We start from the raw sequence: 20,043 nt of genomic DNA on the forward strand, positions 1-20,043 counted from the left end.
ACTACCTGATTATGGACAAAAGACATGAGATCAGAATAATTCTGGTAAGTTGTCCTCTTTGACAAGGTAAAACATGCATTTTATTTCACTGAAAGCCCAGTAACATGTCCCATGTACCTTAGCCTCTTTCCTTACAAATTACTCAATAATTACTTCCTTTACCATTAGAGTATGATGAATGTATAAGGGCAACTATCTATTTATTATTAGCACAATGTGGTAAGATTACACCTCATAAAGGACAAAAAGTGATTGGATCTGAAGTTTCCTTGTTCTTATTTCTCTAGTGAACAACAGATACATCTTCATGATCCTTGATGTAGGCATTTGACATGGAAGTCTAACACTCATTTCTTTTCTGTGGTTAGGCTGTTCAGGTTCTCGTTAAAGCTTTATGATAGTAAAATTCATCAGTACCCCTGTGTTGTATACATACTAATCCAGCAATGCCATTCAATACAAAAGCAAATGCTTACAGAACAGTGAGAACTCTCTTCTATGAATCACTGTAAATGGAATGATCTGTTTGGCTTCCACACATTTCTGTCTCTGTGCATATGTTTTTATGTTTTCCAGCAATGTCCCAGCAGAATTACATACGGCGCTGTGTGTGTCTCTGTGATGCATGCATGGGTGACATCACTCCACTGACCCACAGTTACAGCATTGAATGATGTCAAGATCTCCAGTCAGCAAAATGAGCTTAATTGTCCTTTGGACTCCTGACGGTATAATGCAGTGGTGGCATGACAACAGTCTCACTTCAAGTTTCTCAGCGCTTCTGATTTCTTTAGTGACTCTTCTGAGTCATTCCTGTTTTTGTAGAATTTTAAAGAACATTGAGAGATACGGGAGTCTGAGCCTATCTAATGATTTTGTCCTCTCTTTGGGGAGCTTTTTCTCTTCTTATAAATGATTCCATTTCTCCTCCCAAATTAATATTGAGGATTCATAGAGACTGGGATGACAAGGCTGTGCTTGGCACTCTGTATCTTTGGCCTTCAATAAGAAATAATGACCAATAAGCAAACTATTGTTCCAGCTGCTCATTGAGATGCTCTAGTTATATTGATTCACTCACATTTCTTTTCTCAAAAATACCTTTAAAGACTCCTCTGGGAAACTGAAACACATTAACATCCTGCTCTAAAAGAGAAGAGAGAGAAGGAGAGATTTTCTGAATAAATGCACGCAGTAATATAGCAAAATAGAAAATTGTGAACAGAAAAACACAGCTAGGCCAAAGAATACAATCGAAGTACCATAATGAAAGAATGGAAACATTCCACAGCATAACATTCAGATACTAGCAGCCTTACGAATATAGTGATATGCAAGCAACAATATAGCATAGGTAAGAAGAATAATTGAGACAGGAAAAAGAAAGGAAGAATCACAGTAGATAATGTACTAATTAGAAAGTATGATATCATAAATGACACGTTACACTGGAGGAAGAATAAAATGTCCAAATTAGAATGAAAATTTAGGAAGTCTTGTTGGGAATTTGATATGACTCTTACATAAGCAGTGGAATGAAAAAGAGTAACTACTTTGTTCAAAGAATTCCTCAAATTAAACTAAGATGTGACTGTCAAATTGGTATAGATTGCTCTCAGAGGCTCTAAACATTGTAGGCAACACTTATGTTCATCTTAATGTTTGTTTCTTCCGGACTGTGATCTCTCCCTGAACGTGGACAGAGAATTTCTCTCAGGTCTTATCAAGATGATGTAGCACTTGGGGGCAAAGATGCAGCCCAGGAGACCTCCACTGGAGGCCAGGATGGAGAAGACCTCCACGGCCACCATGACCTTCCCCTTGGTGCTGTGGTAGACAGGCAGGAAGGTGAGCCACACACTGCAGAACACCAGCATGCTGAAGGTCAGAAACTTGGCCTCATTGAAGGTGTCAGGCAGATTCCTGACCAGAAAAGCCATGGTGAAGCTGGACAAGGCCAGAAAGCCCAAGTATCCCAGGACACAGTAGAAGGCAGTGCGAGAGCCCATGTTGCACAGGATGATAACATGGCCATGTTCAGAGTGTGCATCTCTGTCCACAAAGGGAGGAGAGATTCCCAACCAGAGGCCACAGAGAGTCACCTGGATGAGAGTGCAGATGGGGATGATGAGCTTAGGAGCCTGGGACACCAGCCACTGCCTCATGCTTCTCCCTGGAGCAGTGAGTGTGAAGGCCAGAACCACAGTGATGGTCTTGGCCAGGACCGTGGAGACAGCCACAGTGAAGACCACTGCAAATGTGGTGTGCTGAAGGATGCAGGAGGCTGTGTGGGGACGGCCAAGGAAAAGCAAGGAGCAGAGGAAGCAGCAGGTGAGGGAGATGAGCAGGATGTAGCTGAGGGCCCGGTTATTGGCCTTGACAATGGGGGTGTCTTGGTGCTTGATAAATACCCCAAGAACCGCAACTGTGAGTGCAGAGCAACAGAGAGCTGTGCAGGCAAGAGACATGCCCAAGGGGTCTTCATAAGCCAGGAAACTCTCAGTTTTCAAGAGGCACGTGTTTCTCTCGGTGTTGGTGAACTGATAATCTGGACACCTCATACACTGCTCCATGTCTGGTGAGGAGTGAAAATCATTGTTAGTCTTTGTTTCATATTTCTCTTTCCTCTCATTGCCCTTCATTCAAATAGCTCCCTTTTCATATTCATCAGGTGACCTGTATTTAGTTCAATACCAAGTAGAGTAACTTTCAATGTCAAAGTATTTCCTGTTGAATTCTTTCTCACATTTCTTCTTTCCTTTCTCCATTTCTCTTTTTTCTGTTTATATCCTTCCTTCCTTCCTCTATTCCTTCCTTCCTTCTTGCCTTACAACCTTTTTCTCTCCCTCTTGCCCTTCCTCCTACCCTTCCTCCCTTCTGTCTTTTATCTTCCTTCTTTCTTTCTTTGTTTCAGTCTTTCTTCCTTCCTTCCTTTCTGTCTTTCCTCCAGTGCTTGAACTCTGGCCCTGGGAATTTTTTCAGAGTATTCATGCCAAATCTACCACTCTACCACTTGAGCCACAGCTTGAATTACAGTTTTTTGGGGGTGCTTAATTGTGGAAAAGCATCTTATTTCGTTTCCTGCCCATCATTGCATCTAAGCTCCATCCTAAAATCTCAACTGCCTGAGTCACTTGGATTACAGGGGAAATATATAATTACCTAGACTTATGTGCTGCATTCTTGACAGGTCATATCACTCTGGCCCTCTGATACTCATTCAAGAAATAATGGTGAATACAGAATAACCCTAATCATTTCCATTTTAACAAGAGGGTCTAATCCAAACCTCAATCTTCTCCTTATACCAAACACAGAATTCCTGAGCATTTATCTGTGTCAAGAACAATTTTTCTCCTCTGATATGGTAGGGTCTGGTTAAGATCAGCTGGATGAAGAGAAATGAAATGACCATAGAAAACTACTTCTGAATCTTTTATATTTGAAGAATTGCTAGTCAATCTAGTGCCAGTGTCAGACATGGAGTTATCATAATAAAGTCCTTTGTATTATTAGTGTTTGCTAAATAGAAAATCAAATTTAGTTAGAAAAGAGCAGCACTGGGAACTCAGAAATGAAAGACTGTGTTAGATCCAAAATTCAGTGATGATTTGCACATCATTTCAAAGATCAACAACTGGTCCTTGATATTTTCTATTTTTTTTTCTTTTTACAGCCTTTTACTTTTAGTTTCTCCATTTCTCCTTTTTTACAAAATATATTTTTTATTGTGAAGATACTGTACAGAGGGGTTACATTTACATAAGTATGTTAATGAGTACATTTCTTATGGAGCATTATTACCTGCTCTTTTGCTTTTTATATGTTTTTCATTGTAAAAATACTGTACACCCCTAGTCAAAGTTGTAAAGTTCGTTTTCAACATAGTGTCTTGTACATCTCGTTACAATGGGTCAAACTGTATCCCTATTTAAGCAGTTTGTTTTTTCCTTCCCCTCGCCAAACTAGAAAAATGTGTGTACAAGATGCAGGACCAGAATCCAATACTGTGAAAACATGGGTTATACTGTCGGGGAGGAACAAACCACAGAAATAAAAATATCATATAGTACATTATAAATACATTAATAAAAGAAAGAAAAAATCACTTGTGTCCCTATCTTGGGGTTCATTTCACTTAACATCTTATATGGTCATATGTACATAGCTTTTGCCTTTTTCTGCTTTTCCTAGACATGTACTCGTTCTTCCAAATAAGGGAAACCATTAGTGTATATTTTCTTTAAATACAAAAAATGTGACTGAGGAGAGGGGAATAGGAGTATTCTCAAGATGAATCCTGTAATAGGTGAGAAAATACAATCATATATATAATGGAGGGGCAGTGGGTTGTTTCTTCTAAGGATAAGTATGGTTAACAATAGTCATGGAATTCTCCGTGAAGAGGAATATGTGTTCCTGGCGTGCTTCTGTAGATAACTCCACTGTCTTGCATGCACTGAAGGTTAGGAAGGAGAGATGGGGAATTTCTCTATAACTCACAGACCCACCTGACACATTAGAAATCTCATTCTCTGAGCAAGGAGTGCAGTCAAAGCAACAGGTAGCATTTCCCTCCAGAGAGGTCTTCCTGAATCCAGGACCACAGCTCTCAGTGCAGACAGACCTAGGAGTCTGAGAACAGTTAGAGGAAGGTTAGTGACTATTCATCTTTTTACCTGACATCCCAGACACTCCAGTGCTTTAGGGGGAAAGATCATCAAAACACATAATCTTTATATACCTACAGCCAATGAATTGATTAAGCCTTTTACAGTTTCATCTAACATGACCTAAAGAACACGTGGGACCTTGACAAAAGCCCCTCATGTCATCAGGAAATCATGAAGCCTTTAAGAGGTATATGTTAATTCTAGGAAACTAGGAAATGAGAGTTCAATCCACCATCCCATTCTTTTTTTTTGGGGGGGGGGTCCGGTTGTGGGGCCTGAACTCTGGGTCTGTGCACTGTCCCTCAGCTCTTCAGCTCAAGACTACATTCTACCACTTGAGCCACAGCACCACTTCCGGCTTTTTTCTTTTTGCTTATGTGGTGCTGAGGAGTCGAACCCAGGGCCTCGAGCATGCAAGGCAAGCACTCTACCACTGAGGCACCTTCCCAGCCCTCCATCCCATTCTTGAATTGGGGTGATGATGTGTATTCTCTCTTATTCATCTGTAAAGAAATGAATAAGAACATCAGAGGAAAATCAATCAGGGAAACTTCAAACTCACACTCTAAAGCTTGGCTAAGTGCTTTGGAGGTGCTGCTGTACCCACGGCCATTCACATCTCTCTCTCTCTCTTGGCTTCCTAGCTCCCATGATGTAGGTGAACTTCACTGGAAGATGCTCCTTTAATTACATCCTGTCTCACCACAAACTCAAAAACAACAATTGACCCAACCTTAGTCTGAAATCTCCAGGCAGAAGCAAAGCAAGCCCTTCTGCCTTCTCCTTCGATTCCCTCAGATATCTGGTCACAGTTCTGGAAACATCTTCACAGGTGTCATTCACATTAATTGATATTCAATATGCAAACATAGAGCAACATAATGGTAATGAAATGTTCCCCTATTCCCTTCATAAATGTGTAAGCAAGAAACTTCCAGATACAAGAAGTTGTAAAATGTACATCACTGAGCCATAGTTTTGATAAACAAGCTTAAAAACAGGATAAGCTTATGGCATATTTATACATAGATCATGGCATATATAGTTAGGAATGACCAACTCTGCTGGAAAAATAAGGATGTGGTGACGTTATCTACAAGCATTGTACTCATAACCTGACTTAGGGAATTACAACTACTTCATAATAATCTTACTTTTTTTTTAAAAAAGGAGAAAGCCAAAAATGTAGAAATGACCCACCTTGGTAATTCCTATGGGCCATTCTATCAGATTTTCAAACAAAGTCAGTTGTTGATCATGTGGCCTAAATGAAGAAAACTTGCCAACTTTTACACTTTGTCCCAGACCTTCAGGAAAATTCCAAAAGCTCATAATGTCATACTCTGCCTCCAATTTCCTTTCCTCATTCAAAACCACTTGGTCTCCAACAGGATTGGTAAATTGGATCTTCTTCAAAAAGGGATGCAGCTAAAAGGGACACATTACAGTATGGTGAAGTGCTTCCCAGAGTTAACACAGAACCCCAGAACAATAGATACACACAGATTATCCGTCATTCCTACCACATGATTCACACACACCACAGGAATCCAACCAACTGTGTCAAATGCAGGCCCACAGAGGACTAAAGCATTACCAAGTTCTAAAACCTGGTTATCCAGAATGGAATGCAGAAATTCAATTTCAAGGGAATGAAATTCCAGCCACATCCAAACAAATAATGAATTATATTGTGACAGACCTCAACCGCCTCTCTAAAGTGCTTTCCAATCATTTATTTTATAATTGTGATCAGAAAGTCAGTCTGAAAAATAGGCAAATAATAAACTAAGTAGAATCATAGAGTATTTATGACAAGAAAGATTACCTTAAGGAAGACTTAGTTCACTCTGTGTGTGTGTGTGTGTGTGTGTGTGTGTGTGTGTGTGTGTGTGTGTATCCTGTGTTGTGGCCCCACCTCATGGCCTAGGCAACCAACTTGAGGTAGTTTTTTTTTTTTTTCAAACTAAGCATTTTATCAATTGAGCCACAGCTCCCTCTCTGGCTTTATGCTGGTTAACTGTAACCAGAAGTGAACCACAGGTGTGAGCCACATGTGTCCAGACAATATTAAGTTTTCAAGAACTAGTCACCCTTGATCTATTATTTAAAAAAGGTAGAAAGACAATTTGGATATATGCTATTAAAAAGGGGACAGCTTTTTCCACACATAGTGAGAATGGGGATAGAAGATACAGCACTTCCTTGTCACGGGTGCAGTGTTCTTTAAGAACACTGTGTTCACAGCTCTACAGTCATTTCATTGTAAGCATGACAGGCCCGTAGTCTCTTGTATTTTCCAAAATGGAGCCAGATGACCTAGTTCCATCTGCTGTGAATGCTTCTATACAAAGTCTGCATGCCTAGAGTAGGTCAACCAAAAGCAAAGCCATTACCTGTGAAGAGAGAAATGCCTTTGGTTGTGCAATGTGCACTGGTAGCTCTTCCATGTGATGAAGAACCATCTGGTGGAGGGCATGGGCCAAGGCATACATGGCATTGTAGATGTTGTAACTCTCTTCTGACATGGTCATGTCAAAAATATGCCTCAGCAACCAATCCTGTGTGGCATTGTATGAGCAGTGCCCCAAGTCTCTGCAGTCAGACTTAATCAGAAGGCAATAAACAGACTGAATCCATGAACTGGCAAGGGAATTATCTCCTGAGTTCTTGGACAAGGTCTCTGTTAGAATAAAATTGGTGAACCCAGAAGTGTTTCTATGATGGTGAGAAAAGATGAGAGGGGCATGGAAAGAATCAAGCAGAAAATATCTTTTACCAATGGTCACATCATCATAGGGTGAGTTCATGACCCAGACTTTCCCTGTAATTAAAAAGTACCCTAATTTAAGAATAAAGCTTAGTAGAAATTTACTGTCCCCATAAATGATAATCACATTGGTTGATGATTCCATTAGCTGGCGATGTATGGATAAATCATTTGATAAATCTGATAAGGTATGATAAGTGATCATGTTCTCAAAGGCCAAGCAGACTCCATTCTTGTCCATCTCATCTCTCAATTCTAAGAGGAACCACACACCATAGTCATCTTCAGTGATGAACAGTCCCACCCAGGTCCAACTGAAGTGAAGCATCAAAGAGACCATAGCCAGGGCCAGAGCTGAGTCCTTGGCAGCCATCTGATAGATAGTACCAAACTTTCCATGGTCACTCAAGAGAGGATCAAAAGACCCAAAGGTGAACTAGAGGGGAAAAAAATGAACACAACAACAGGAAGAGGATGATCATAGACAAGGCTCTATCCTGATGTAAACTAAAGAAAAATGGCTGTAGGGACGGGGGTGGGGGGGTGGGGAGGAAGTTCGCTTATCCCACTTGGAAAGTCATCTTCCAAGTTCTAAGCTCATTGCAGAAATGTATGGATAAGATTTGGATCATCCTTTGATCTCTTACAACCTCTTCTTTTATTCATTTATTTTTGCAGCAAAGAAAATGTGTATGTCCCACCCACTTTTTTGTCTTTTCCCGGTGAGATCACAGGTTTGGAAGGGTTTGTGATAACTCCTCTTCTTCAGCCTGTCGAGTCAATGTGGACATGGTTCACATCTGCCAACCCCTCCCAGCCTCACCTGTGGAAGTTTGTAGAGGTCCAGCAGTGTCCCAATTGGGACAGATGTGCTTGAGGTTCCTGTGAGTACTGCTAAAGCTTTGTTGTCTCTTTTGCAGGTGTAATTAGGGCTGTTTTTATTCTTCCCAGACAGCCAGATGAGTACATCCTCGAATAGATCAGTATCTCTGCAATGTGCACTATAGATCTCAAACCCCAGAGTCATGTTGAGTAGCAGATGGGGATTCTTGTTGATTTCCTCCACTGCAAGCACCAGGGTGAGAAGCAATTGATATTTCTTTAAGTTCATCCTGCACAGAAGTCACAAAAATTGTGTAGGTATATGTGTATTACAAATGATTATCTGCAAATCTCATGACTTTGTTGATTCAAATGCTTATCTCTACACACAGTAGTATGTGTAGATCCTATCTTCCAACAGGATGGCATTATAATTTGTAGTCTTACAAAAGTTCTTATGTTGTAAAGTAAATCATCCCAGAAATCACATTTTAAAATATAGAATATTGGAGTCTTTATTTTACAGTTAACAGGCTTCAGGCCACCAGTTGTTACAAAGGCCTGCACATGTGAATACACCTAAAACAGCTAGGAAGTATGCCATAGAGGGAGGAAATCAAAATAATACCAACAAGCAATTCAGCTCCAATGGAGAGCTGAATTGGGACTAAATGGAGAGCTGAATTGGGACTCCATGATGACTGGAGATGAGCCAGGAGACAGAACACAGGACTTGCAGAGATACATGGGGCATGGAGTCTTGGCAGCTAAGTTGGTCTTGGCCTACATAGGTAAGTGCAGGGGGCAGATTCTCAGGAAATTCCCAGTCCCAGGCACTAGACGACAGATTCAGTAACCTTTCAGCCAAGTGCCTGTCCCTGCCTCCAGGGATCCAGGCATGCCCATTACCTGGGAGGCAGATGTTGGGGGGAGGATGTTTCATTCTCCCAGCATGAGGACAAGATGCTAGACCCTACCATCCAACATGTGGCCAATATGGTGCAGGCCAGACTTGGCCCCCTTAGTTCATTTCCTCCTTTTATTTTTATGTACATGAGATCAAATCATTTATTTCTCTGTAAAAGGACTGAAATTTTTCCTAGGCCGTTTACTCCTGTAATTTATGGAGTCTCCAGCAATTAAAATTGGCTCCATATGATTGGTACCCATATAGTCAGGGGACTTTGAACTTCCATCCCATGTCAGGCAGGGTATGATTTACAAATCTGTGTCCCACAAAAGAATGTCCCTCAACCAAACTCCTAGGTTAAGCAGATCCAAAGCAGTCATTCACCAGGTATCAGCTGCAGGTGACAGGGTCAGGCAAGAAGGAGTCCTGTCCACACTGACCACAGTAGATATGGTCAGGATGATGCTGTAGTCTCCACTGGATGATGCTAGGCTGTTTTTGAATTTTACTCAAACATATTAGAACAGATAAGCTGGAAAGCAGCATCAATGTCTTTCAGCAGCTATGGTGGATTGCCACACCTCATACTGAGGTATGTGCCATTTCTGCACAAACTAATTAAAGAAGCTTAACCTAAGGTCTGACTTTAGTAAAATATCCCACTACCTTCCTGGTTGTACACTGGCTTTTGCAGGCTGGAGCCCCATTGGTTTTTAAGGCAATTTATGCAGTAGCTCCTCCTGGGTAATTTACCAAGGTGACAACATTTTAATAACCAGAGATTTTATTAAATAAAGCTAGGTTTTTCTAGGTGGACAAAGAGGGCTTGGGCTTGTTTCCATGCCTCTTTTTAATTTATCCTGCCTCATTCTTTTAATTTTTTTCATTGTGAAAATACCATATAGAGGGGTTACAATTACATGAGCAAGGTAATGAGTACATTTCTTATCAAGCATTGTTGCCTCCTCCTTTGTTTTTTCCTTATCATCCCTGCCCTTCCATCCACCAGACTACACCCCCCCCCCTTCACTCCTCCTCCGTTCAAAGTTGTAAAGTTCTTTGTTTTTTGTTATTTTTTGATATAGCATCTTTTTTTGGGGGGGGGTGGGTCATGGGGCTTGAACTCTGGACTTGGGGGCTATCTTTATGCTCTTCAGATCAAGGGGAGTACTCTACCACTTGAGCTACAACACTACTTTCGGTTTTCAATGGTTTATTGGAGATAAAAGTTTCACAGACTTTCCTGCCCGGGCTGGCTTTGAACCATGATCATCAGATCGCAGCCTCTTGAGTAGCTAGTATTGCAGGCGTGAGCCACTGGCACCCGGCTTGACATAGTATCTTGTACATCTTATTGTTACAATGGGTCCACCTGTATCCCTATTTAAACAATTTGCTTTTTTTCCCTTCACTTCCCCATATTATGCCAGCATCAAGAATGACATTACCCACCCCATTTGTTAGGAAATGGAAAGACTTGGAAAAACTTATATTAAATGAAGTAAGCCACGCCCAAAGAAACATAGGTCCCATGGTTTCCCTTATGTGCAATAACTTGTATATGTCTGAGACAAGCAGAAAAGGTCACATAAGTTGATGTTAGGCAAAATGAACCACCAGATAAGGACTCAAGGGGTTTTTCTTTCTTGTTATTGTTTCTAACATATTTATAAGGTGATTTTTTTGTTGCTTTGTATGTCCACCCCCATGGTATAACTCCTGTTTTCCTGCCTCATTTTTAAAGTGACTCTGGTCCCTTGATCTTAAGGGCATTGATGGGTGAAGATTCATCTTCTGTAACTTCTTCAAGCTGACTCGGGGCATTGAGACTACTTAGTCAGGAACCTATAGCCTTAACCTATTTTACCAATGTGTTGCCAAGATGATATGTTATTAGGAGCAATATTTTACTCCAAACTGGAAATTATATACAACATTTAACTTTTGACAAATGCACAGACCTTTTCTCTGGCTATAGCAGTGTAGCTTGTTTAGCATACTAGTTTGCAAAAGCATCCTTCTGGCTGACTTAGTAATGTGATCTCCCGTGACCCTACCCATGCCTAAGTTACCTGTGTAAGCCTTTAGACAGATCCCAATATGGACACAATCTCAGGTACAAAACTTTCTTTCCGGAATAGATGAATTTAGATGGCTGCTTCCAGTCCAAAAGTTACTGCCAATTAGAGCTTTTAGCAAATATAGGGGAGTTTGGATTTTAAACTATCTCCCACATTTTATAACCTTAACTTTTACTACTCTCACAGATGACTAGCAAGTTCTGTCCCTTTACAGGGTAGATAGTCATGGACATTAGGCATGCCTACAAACTATCTTCCCATGACCTCTGGCTCTGACCAATTTTTGAAGGACCATGCTTACAAAAACTTATAAGAGAAACTGGAATAGCAATTAGGCAATCATTTTGGGAATCCTAATTTATCTTTTTGGATTTTTAAAGAAACATTTAGGAAAATTTTAACTTTAAACTTTGTTAGGGAGGCCAGCCACTCTTTTACCACTTCCCAAATTTTTACAATAGGGATGCCATTTTTAATCCCTTTACCTAAAGTGACTTTAATTTGCATTTAAATGCCCTGTTGGAACACTAGGCACATCCATTACCTCTCAGCTAAAGGTTTTTAAACTGTCCATGGTTTTTTTTGTTTGTTTTTATTTTTGTTTTTTACAGTCTAAGTTACAATTAGGAACTTAGCAGTTTTTATTAATGCAAGAATTACAAACACTAACACTGTTTCAAGAATCTAGACTTAGCATTGAAGTGGGCCCTGAGAGGAGACTTGAGCTGGTACAGCTTTTTTCCAGGCTTTGCATTTGCTTTAGGGATTTTAGGGGAAAAAACAAAAACAAAAACAAAAACAAAAAAACCCACCTCTAAACAAGGTTAACTCGACCTTGGCTCCAGCCAGCCCACTTCTTAGAATGGAAAGAATGCCTCTAGGTCCCCCTCCCCTTAACAACCTAACCCACCTTGATTGTTCAGTTAAAGACTGACTCATAAAACAGATGGGTTGTAATCTGGCTCCAACTGGTGACCACCTATTGGCTACCTGTGTGTGGTCTGGTATGACCATACAATCTTTTGTGTGTGTTTCGGTTACAATCTCATTGGTCACCTGGGTGTGACCAGGCGTGACCTTGTAAATTTTGCCTTTAAAAACCTAAGTATGTGGGCTGCTCGGGGTCGCAGTATCAGCTCCCCAGCCTGTGCTGTGGCCCTGGCAGGTCAGTGTAGGAACCTTCTCAATAAAGTTGATTCTTTATTAACAACTTTGTTGCAGTGGGCTCTGTCACTCTGGATGACTAGGTGGGCTTGCCTGCCTGAGTAGGGGTCTTCCTACCACAGCATCTTTTTATCCTTTCAAAAATACATCCAATTGCAAAAATAGCATAGAAATCAAGTTACATCACATAAATAAACTCTTGTAAACTCTTCTTTAAAACTTTTTCAATTTAAATACATCCTCAGGGGCAATTTTAGAAATAATACAACACCAGTTTTTACCTCAGGTTTCCAGTGAACATCTGCATGGAAAAAAGACAGGAAGAAGATGGGCCTGTTGCCCCAACCTACAGAAAGGGTATACACCCAATCTGACTTTGTAGGGTTAGAACTGCCTTTGTGCCTCTTCCACCATGCGTAAACTCCACCAGGGCCTGGCCCACCATGCATGGAGCAGCTGAGCTGCCCCTTTTCCAGAGCACCCCTTACCTTTAAAGATAAGCACACAGGCTTATCCTAAATTTTCCTGTCCTTTTTAATCTCTGACTGAGAAACAAAACAGTTTAGACACACAGAAGAAGCAATGTCCTTAACAGTGGTAAACAAAACTTTACATCCAAATTCTAACACTCACCCCCAAATTTTAGCAGTGGAGGGAAATAATCTCAAGTTTCCAATGTGTTTTGCTAAGCCAGATAACTTGATTACAATGCAAACAGCCTTATGCATCAAAACATCAGATTTAGGTTTCCAAATTAAGGAATCCTTACAAAATCTTTTAATTAAAGTTCTTTAAAATAAATGCAATAACCCTTTCATACTTTTGGTAATGTCTAAACCTGCTGACTTTTCTTGCAGTTTAAACTTAACTTATACATTTTTTTAACATCATGATAACAATTTTTACCTTAACAAGTTCATACATATACTTTTGTGCACAAAAATCTTAAAGTGTGCAAAATGAATATCAGCCATACATTTTCCTGAATTTTAGTGGCAAGAGATCTTTTTTGCCAATCTTATTCTCTATGACCAAGATTTAAGACAAAATATTTAACAAATTACTTTGCTGGTCTACTTTTTTTCAGGGCTAGCTTGATATACCAAAGCATATTAGCATATCAACTATTTTTATTGAAGAATGCTGGGTGGGAATTCTCTAGTGCCCAAATTGACCCACCCAGATACCTGACTCTAGTTTTGTCCCAATTGTCTAGAGCAGTTTACACATCAACTGACATTTTGAATACCATCAATTGGAAGAAGGGAGACATTGCCTGAGGCTAATCTCTCAGCCCACCAGGCTGTCTGACTTTTTTTGTTTTTTTGCCAATTTTATCCAGGAACACTAAATTTAAACTGCTAATCTTAACTAGTTTTTTGAACCAAGCTGTCAGCTGCCTGCAAACTCCCTCCTCTCTCCTTGCAGAATGGGGTACAGCACATAGCAGGCTTCAACTTCCCCCATAAAGACAGAACACCAAACACAACAAAAGACACAAGACCAAGACAAACACAGAAAAAGCCAGCTGAGCAGGGCCTTCTCCCACCATGAGTGGGATCCCCAATCAACACAACTGTATCCAGCCAGAACTCCCTACTGTATGAGAGTCACACAAGCTACAAAACTCTCCACAGTACCTGAGTCTGCCGAGTGAGCCTCTCCCACTCAGCGCCAACAGAACCTCTCAGATCCATCAATTGAGAGGAAGAAGGGCAGGGTACTGGGCACAAGCATGTCTGCTCCCCTATACTCTCCAATTTCCAGATGGACCAGCCCCCAGGTTTCAGAAAAAAATATAAACACAATATAGGAGAGAGTACAGGACAGAGAAACAGAGACTAACATCCGAAGGATTTCTAAATGACTCCAAAAAGATGTTTGGATGGCAAGTCTGGCATGGAATTGCTGGCTGTCAGAGTAATGGAAAGGCCACATGGCCTGGAACTTTCCAGGGGGTGTGCCTTCCCTGTAGCAGTTTCCATCCCATGGTAGCCAGCAGACCGAGACCATCCGCCAGTGGATTCAAGGAACCTCAGATGCCCTACTTGGCACTGGGGCCCCACATTGGGCACCATATATTGTAAAGTAAATCATCCCAGAAGACACATTTTAAAATATAGAATACTGGAGTCTTTATTATACAGTTAACAGGCTGCAGGCCACCAGTTGTTACAAAGGCCTGCAGCATGCAAATACACCTAACACAGCTAGGAATCATGTTAAGAAGAAAGAAACAACAAAAACAATACCAACAAGCCAATTCAGCTCCAATGGAGAGCTGAATAGGTTCTCCATGATGACTGGAGACAAGCCAGGAGACAGGACACAGGACACGATCATGAAGACACACATTGCATGGAGTCCTGGTGGCTAGGCTGGTCTGGGCCTAAATAGGTCGGCACACAGGGCAGGTTCTCAGGAAATTCCCAGTCCCAGGCACTGGACTGACAGATTGAGTAACCTATTAGCCAAGTGCCTGCCCCTGCATCCAGAGGTCCAGGCACTCCCATTACTTGGGAGGCAGGTGATGGGGGAGGGGTTTTCCTTCCCCTCCCCCCATCCCCCCACCCCCGCATGAAGACAAGATACCAACCCTCCCATCCACCATGTAGCCAATATGGTGCCAGCCAGACCTGGCCTCCTCACTTCACTTAGAATTGGGACAGCTCCTGAACAGGAATTGATCAGCATACATGAGATGACTAGTCTTCTGACATTGCAAAGATAGGGGTGGGATGAGCAAGCAGGTTTTTCCTCTCTGAAATGTATAGATATGTGAAAAACACTGCTGTCTTGGACATGGGAGCATGCCCAGCTCCATCCCAAGTCATTGAGTACCTTGAATAAGCTGTGCATATGAGGAAAATCTTAAGAAATACAATTCAAATTGGGAGCAGACTGTCCACCTTAGTTCACCCAATATAAGCAGAGAGGCAGGGCTTGCTGTGTTAAGAGTAAATAGGGAAATGGGCTGCCTTCTGTCTGTGCTCCCTTGCCAGACTTTTGCTGGTGGGGCACCCTTCTGCAAAGAAGTATATCTTGCCTTGTGAGGAAGCTAAAGAAAACAAAGAAATACAATTCATGTTATGTGGGTTGAGGCACACTAAGCTGACTCAGAGAACGTCATCATTAAAGGGGATTCCACAGAAGCACAGCAAGATGGCAGCCAAGGAAGATAGAACTTGAAGATTGCCTAACCCAACAAAGAACAGATTAGAGTCATGGGTGTGGACCAGAGGATACTTCTCTAGAGTAACAAAACAACAGAGAAGGGTGTGTGAGAAAAGTTGGAAGAAGCTGTCTCCCCTTCCTATCATCAGCATTAATACCTCAGTATGGACAGAAACCCTCTGACATTTCAGGGAGGAAGAGAATTAATGTTAAATCTAAGCATCATCCCCATATACAGAGAGCAGTGCTGCGGAAGTGTTTATAGTCTCAACTCTTGGGTCCAGACCTTTAGATTGTGCCTCTGGAACTGGTTTAGGACACAGAAGGAAGACTGAGACAACCTCCTTCCTCCAATCTTGTGAACAACAGCAGGTATGGGATAAAACCTCCTAGTGAGCAGGGCATAAGAGTGGGTCAGGGTTTTTTCTTAGAACCCTGTGTAAAGCATGTCATGGTTGAATCAATAATCCAGAATAAACTAGAGGCACTGTTTGAACCCCGATCCTCAGATCTCAGCCTCCTAAGCAGCTAAGATTTCAGGCATTAGCCACCAGTGCCCAGCTTGTGGCTTTCTTTACAAATCTTACCATGCTGCTCTGGCTCAGCATAAGTCTCCATACCTCTTGTCATAGGTTGGATGGGGAAGTAAGATGGTGACATTGTCCCACAGCTTAGTGTGGGCCAGGTGATAGCACTAAAACCTTGTCATGACCCCATAGCCAGGCCAACCTCTGGCAGAGCTCTATAATCACCTCAGTATCTGGGAAAGTCAACTGCCAACAGACAATCTGAATTCTATTCTAGCTATCTCTAATTGTGTATGATCCTAGCCTTCTTGGCACTAAGATCCATCTGGGTGGATCTTAGTGCTCACCCAGCATTGTCCTGGTCTTGATTGCAAAGGACTGAGGATGTCATAATGAGGCAGAGTAGACTAGGGAAAATGAGACCTGGTTAATGCTTGCCAAGAATTCAAAACTCAAGCTTGAAGCTTATCCATCTACTTCTCTTAATATTAAGGGAACAAAGTAATTTACTGGAAAATGTAGTAGCAAAAATTAGGAGAAAATGAGGTATAGTAAGCTCACAGCACATAGAGAGCTATTCATTCATCCTTGGTACCTTAAGACTAAGGGACCAAAGTCATTGAGCAGAAAATGAAGCTGGATAAATTGAGGAAAATGAGTCCTGGTGAAGGCAACTCAGAAACATGATTTAGAAAAACAGAGGCACTATTTTTGCTTCAAAGAGAGACAACAGGATGCATTTCTTCCTGAGAATGCATTTCTCATCATAGGAATTTACAGTTGTCTGGCAGCATGTATGCCTTCTCCAAAAAATGATCTCCCAAAACATCAGCAACCTTCTAGCCAAAATATAGACAATAGCATGCCTTCTTCAGATCAAGGGTAATCATCTCTTTTAGGGCAGGATGCTTTCTTTGCTGGAAAGGATGTCCAAAACTTACAGAAACTCAGAAAGTATAACACCAGGATTGATTAAAACAAAGATGAGACACCTATATTTGCATAACTTTGAAGTGAGACCTCCAACCTTTACCATATGAATACCCTTGGCAGCCCAAGAACTGTGTATCTCTACTCTGTTAGATTGGATCTTTGAATTTCTGTTTCCTGTTTGTTTACTTGCTTGCTTGTTTGTAAAACTCTGCCACATTTTCTCGTCATTGTGACTTGCATAGAATTTCTTATTTTGAGATCAAAGTCAAGAACCCTAAGTGAAGAGTGCCTACTTTTAGAGGGAAACTTCATTAACCTTCACCTATTTTGGTGACTCTGCTGGTTGGTATTCCAGGTGTAATAGAGTTCTGGTAGCCACAGCTGTGACTAAGGCCTGTTCCAAAACAAAGATCTAGCCCCTACAATACAGAATCTCCTCATATGGCTATTCCCTGTGCATAAGACATATGGGCACCCACATGCCCCAAGAGGAGGATGCTGGGACCTTCGACTCAGTGGGGTTCTCTTGAGGCTTTTAGAACCACAGAGTATTTGTCACCCAACTTGCCTTTGACTTTCTCTGCTACTGAAGTGGTTTATCACCTCACAGCTGACTTTCCGCAAGGCCTTTGCTCCCTCTAGTGGTGACATTGTGGAAGTCGCTACAGACTCAGGAACCCGGAAGCCTGCCTGGAAATTCTGGAAAGACAGGCACAAAGCCAGACCAGGCAGACTGGTCTAATTCTGAGACATTTCAAAGGCCAGATGGTATCACATGTCCAATATGAATAAAAAATGTTCCAGAACAATGAGTTCTCCTAGCACTCAATATAATCAGTTTGGAGAAATTCTCATAGACAGAATCTCAGTTCTCATGGTTGTTTTTGATGTCCTCTAACTCAGAGGTTTGACAGCTAGAATGTCAGTAATACTAAACATTAATTGTGAATTGGTGGCTCAGATTTTAATTATGGCTTCTAAGGAGGCTGAGATCAGAGAATTATGTTTTGTAGTCACTTTGGGCAGGAATGTCTGTGAGACTCTTATGTACAATTAAACACACAGAAACTGGTAACAGAGCTGTGGGTCAAGGGGTAGAGTGCCAGTCATGAGAGAAAATAATGCTAAGGGACAGCTATCAGGACTTGAGTTCACTCCTGTGTACAAGAGCATGTGTGAACACACACACACACACACACACACATACACACACACACACACACACACACAGAGCTCAATTAGAGAATGGACAGAGCAGAAGACAGTTCTGACATCTCCCATCTCCCATGGGGGTACATTTCTAATGCTGGGTTTACACATTAGCCCCATCTGGCTCACTCACTTCCACATCACATTCAGTTGGCTTCAATATCCCTCACAAATCTCTCATGGAATAACGTATTCCTCTCCTGAATAAAGCCCATACAGGGTGTTTCCACACAAGTTGTCTGAGAAGATTCATCTGTGACTTCCTAGTTTACAGAGAATTCTGTAGATCTGAAAGTAGTGAGCTCACCTGGGTCAAACCCATGAATCAAAGAGTGCATAAAACACATGAAAAAGCCAGGTGCCAGTGGCTCATGCTTGTAATCCTAGTTACTAAGGAGGCTGTGATCTGAGGATGGAAGTTCAAAGGCAGCCTAGGCAGAAAGGTCAGTGAGACTCTTAACTCAAATAAAACACTAGAAAACTGGAAGTGGCGCTGTTCCTGAAGTGGTAGAGCCCTAGCTTTGAGCTAAAGAGCTCAGAGACAGCATCAAGACCTACAGTACATGCTCCCATAACAACAAAAAAACAAAGCATATGACGAAAACATTCAAATATATTATAGGAATTTATGAGCAGGAGGAAAATAGATAACCTGGCTAGGTGTCAAAGAACAAGGAACAGAAGTAGAGCTTCTGGACATGACGTAGTAGACACACTCACACATGGACAGCAGGCCATGGGTTCATTTACATAGATAAGGGGAAAAAATCAAACTTATCACAGATCTCTTATTCCTGATCTCACCAGCAGCTCCCCATTCCCAGAACTTTGCTAACATGAAATAATCCCAGAAGCAAAAACTGCATGTCTAGCCTAAGAAATGTTGCCCTGAAAGAGGTCCAAAAAGTATAAGGCCAGAATTGATTGAAGATTCCCTGGCCTTTGGCCTATGGATGAGGATATTGTGCTTTGGAATGTTAGTATGGACTCTTGGTCACCCAAATGACCCTGAACCAGGGCAGTTCAGGCTGGAGGAGTCACAATGATTATGGGATTGTTGGGACAGCCCTGTGAAATGGGAGTGGAATGGAAGACAGACAGAGACCTCTCTACCCCTTGGGAGGCTGAAAAATATTCATCAGGAAAATCTGAAATAAAGTAGAGCTGTTGGGGTGAGGACAATGTAGAAGATCCAGAGAACATTAGTGGATGCATCCAAAATCCCCCCAACTGCTTTTTTTCTTTGTGAAAATACCGTACAGAGGACTTACAATTACAAGGGCAAGATAGTGAGTACATTTCTTATCAAGCATTGTTGCCTCCTTCTTTGTTTCCCCAAAGTATCCCTTCCACTCTCCACCTGCAACCTGCACTCCCCCCTACAACCCCCAATCCCCCACCACTCACCCCACAAAAGTTGTAATTAACCAAACAAAAATGCAAATTTTAAGAAAATCCAAGAAATCATCACTTACTGAATGCTCTGTTGCTGCACGACAAGGTCATTAATGTTCTGAAGCAATTCCCAAGAATAAAAGGGGAAAAACCCTGCAATCACCACATCTCCCCTGCTGTGTGCCACAGATTTCTCTGTGCAAATGTGTTGGCGATCTTCAGAGGAACATAACACTAGCAGAAGCTCAGGGAGAAGCAGCATCAGAGTCACAGGGAACATTGCTGCTGTTTTGGCCTGGAGCTGTGATTCTGGATGCAGACTGAGCCTGCAGTTTCAGATGGGTGTTTATGTGGCTTATTGTTATCTGGATGGCCACTGGGACGC

General features: G+C 41.6%; 1 protein-coding gene across 1 annotated transcript; it reads right to left on the reverse strand.

Annotated features, from left to right (window-relative positions):
* Nucleotides 1–1,655: 1,655 nt before the first annotated feature.
* Nucleotides 1,656–19,938, reverse strand: LOC122119979 (vomeronasal type-2 receptor 116-like). The gene is made up of 7 exons (XM_042694022.1): nucleotides 19,739–19,938; nucleotides 9,560–9,667; nucleotides 8,267–8,555; nucleotides 7,070–7,879; nucleotides 5,874–6,101; nucleotides 4,512–4,635; nucleotides 1,656–2,575 (listed from the first exon to the last, which is right to left on the reverse strand). The coding sequence occupies exons 1-7, from the start codon at nucleotides 19,936–19,938 to the stop codon at nucleotides 1,656–1,658; spliced, it is 2,679 nt and encodes an 892-aa protein (XP_042549956.1).
* Nucleotides 19,939–20,043: the final 105 nt, after the last annotated feature.

The sequence above is a fragment of the Dipodomys spectabilis genome, unplaced genomic scaffold (genome assembly GCF_019054845.1).
Source record: "Dipodomys spectabilis isolate Male_0828 unplaced genomic scaffold, ASM1905484v1 ptg000173l, whole genome shotgun sequence".
Lineage (NCBI taxonomy): Eukaryota > Metazoa > Chordata > Mammalia > Rodentia > Heteromyidae > Dipodomys > Dipodomys spectabilis.

Bases quoted from the DNA above. Each gene is read 5' to 3' on its own strand.
- LOC122119979 (XM_042694022.1), bottom strand. From the start codon at position 19,938: ATGTTCCCTGTGACTCTGATGCTGCTTCTCCCTGAGCTTCTGCTAGTG. The intron at 7,880-8,266 runs GTGAGGCTGGGA...TTTCCCCTCTAG, and splicing joins ACCTCTACAAACTTCCACAG to TTCACCTTTGGGTCTTTTGA. The intron at 4,636-5,873 runs GTGGGTCATTTC...AACTGTTCTCAG, and splicing joins GGCCCATAGGAATTACCAAG to ACTCCTAGGTCTGTCTGCAC.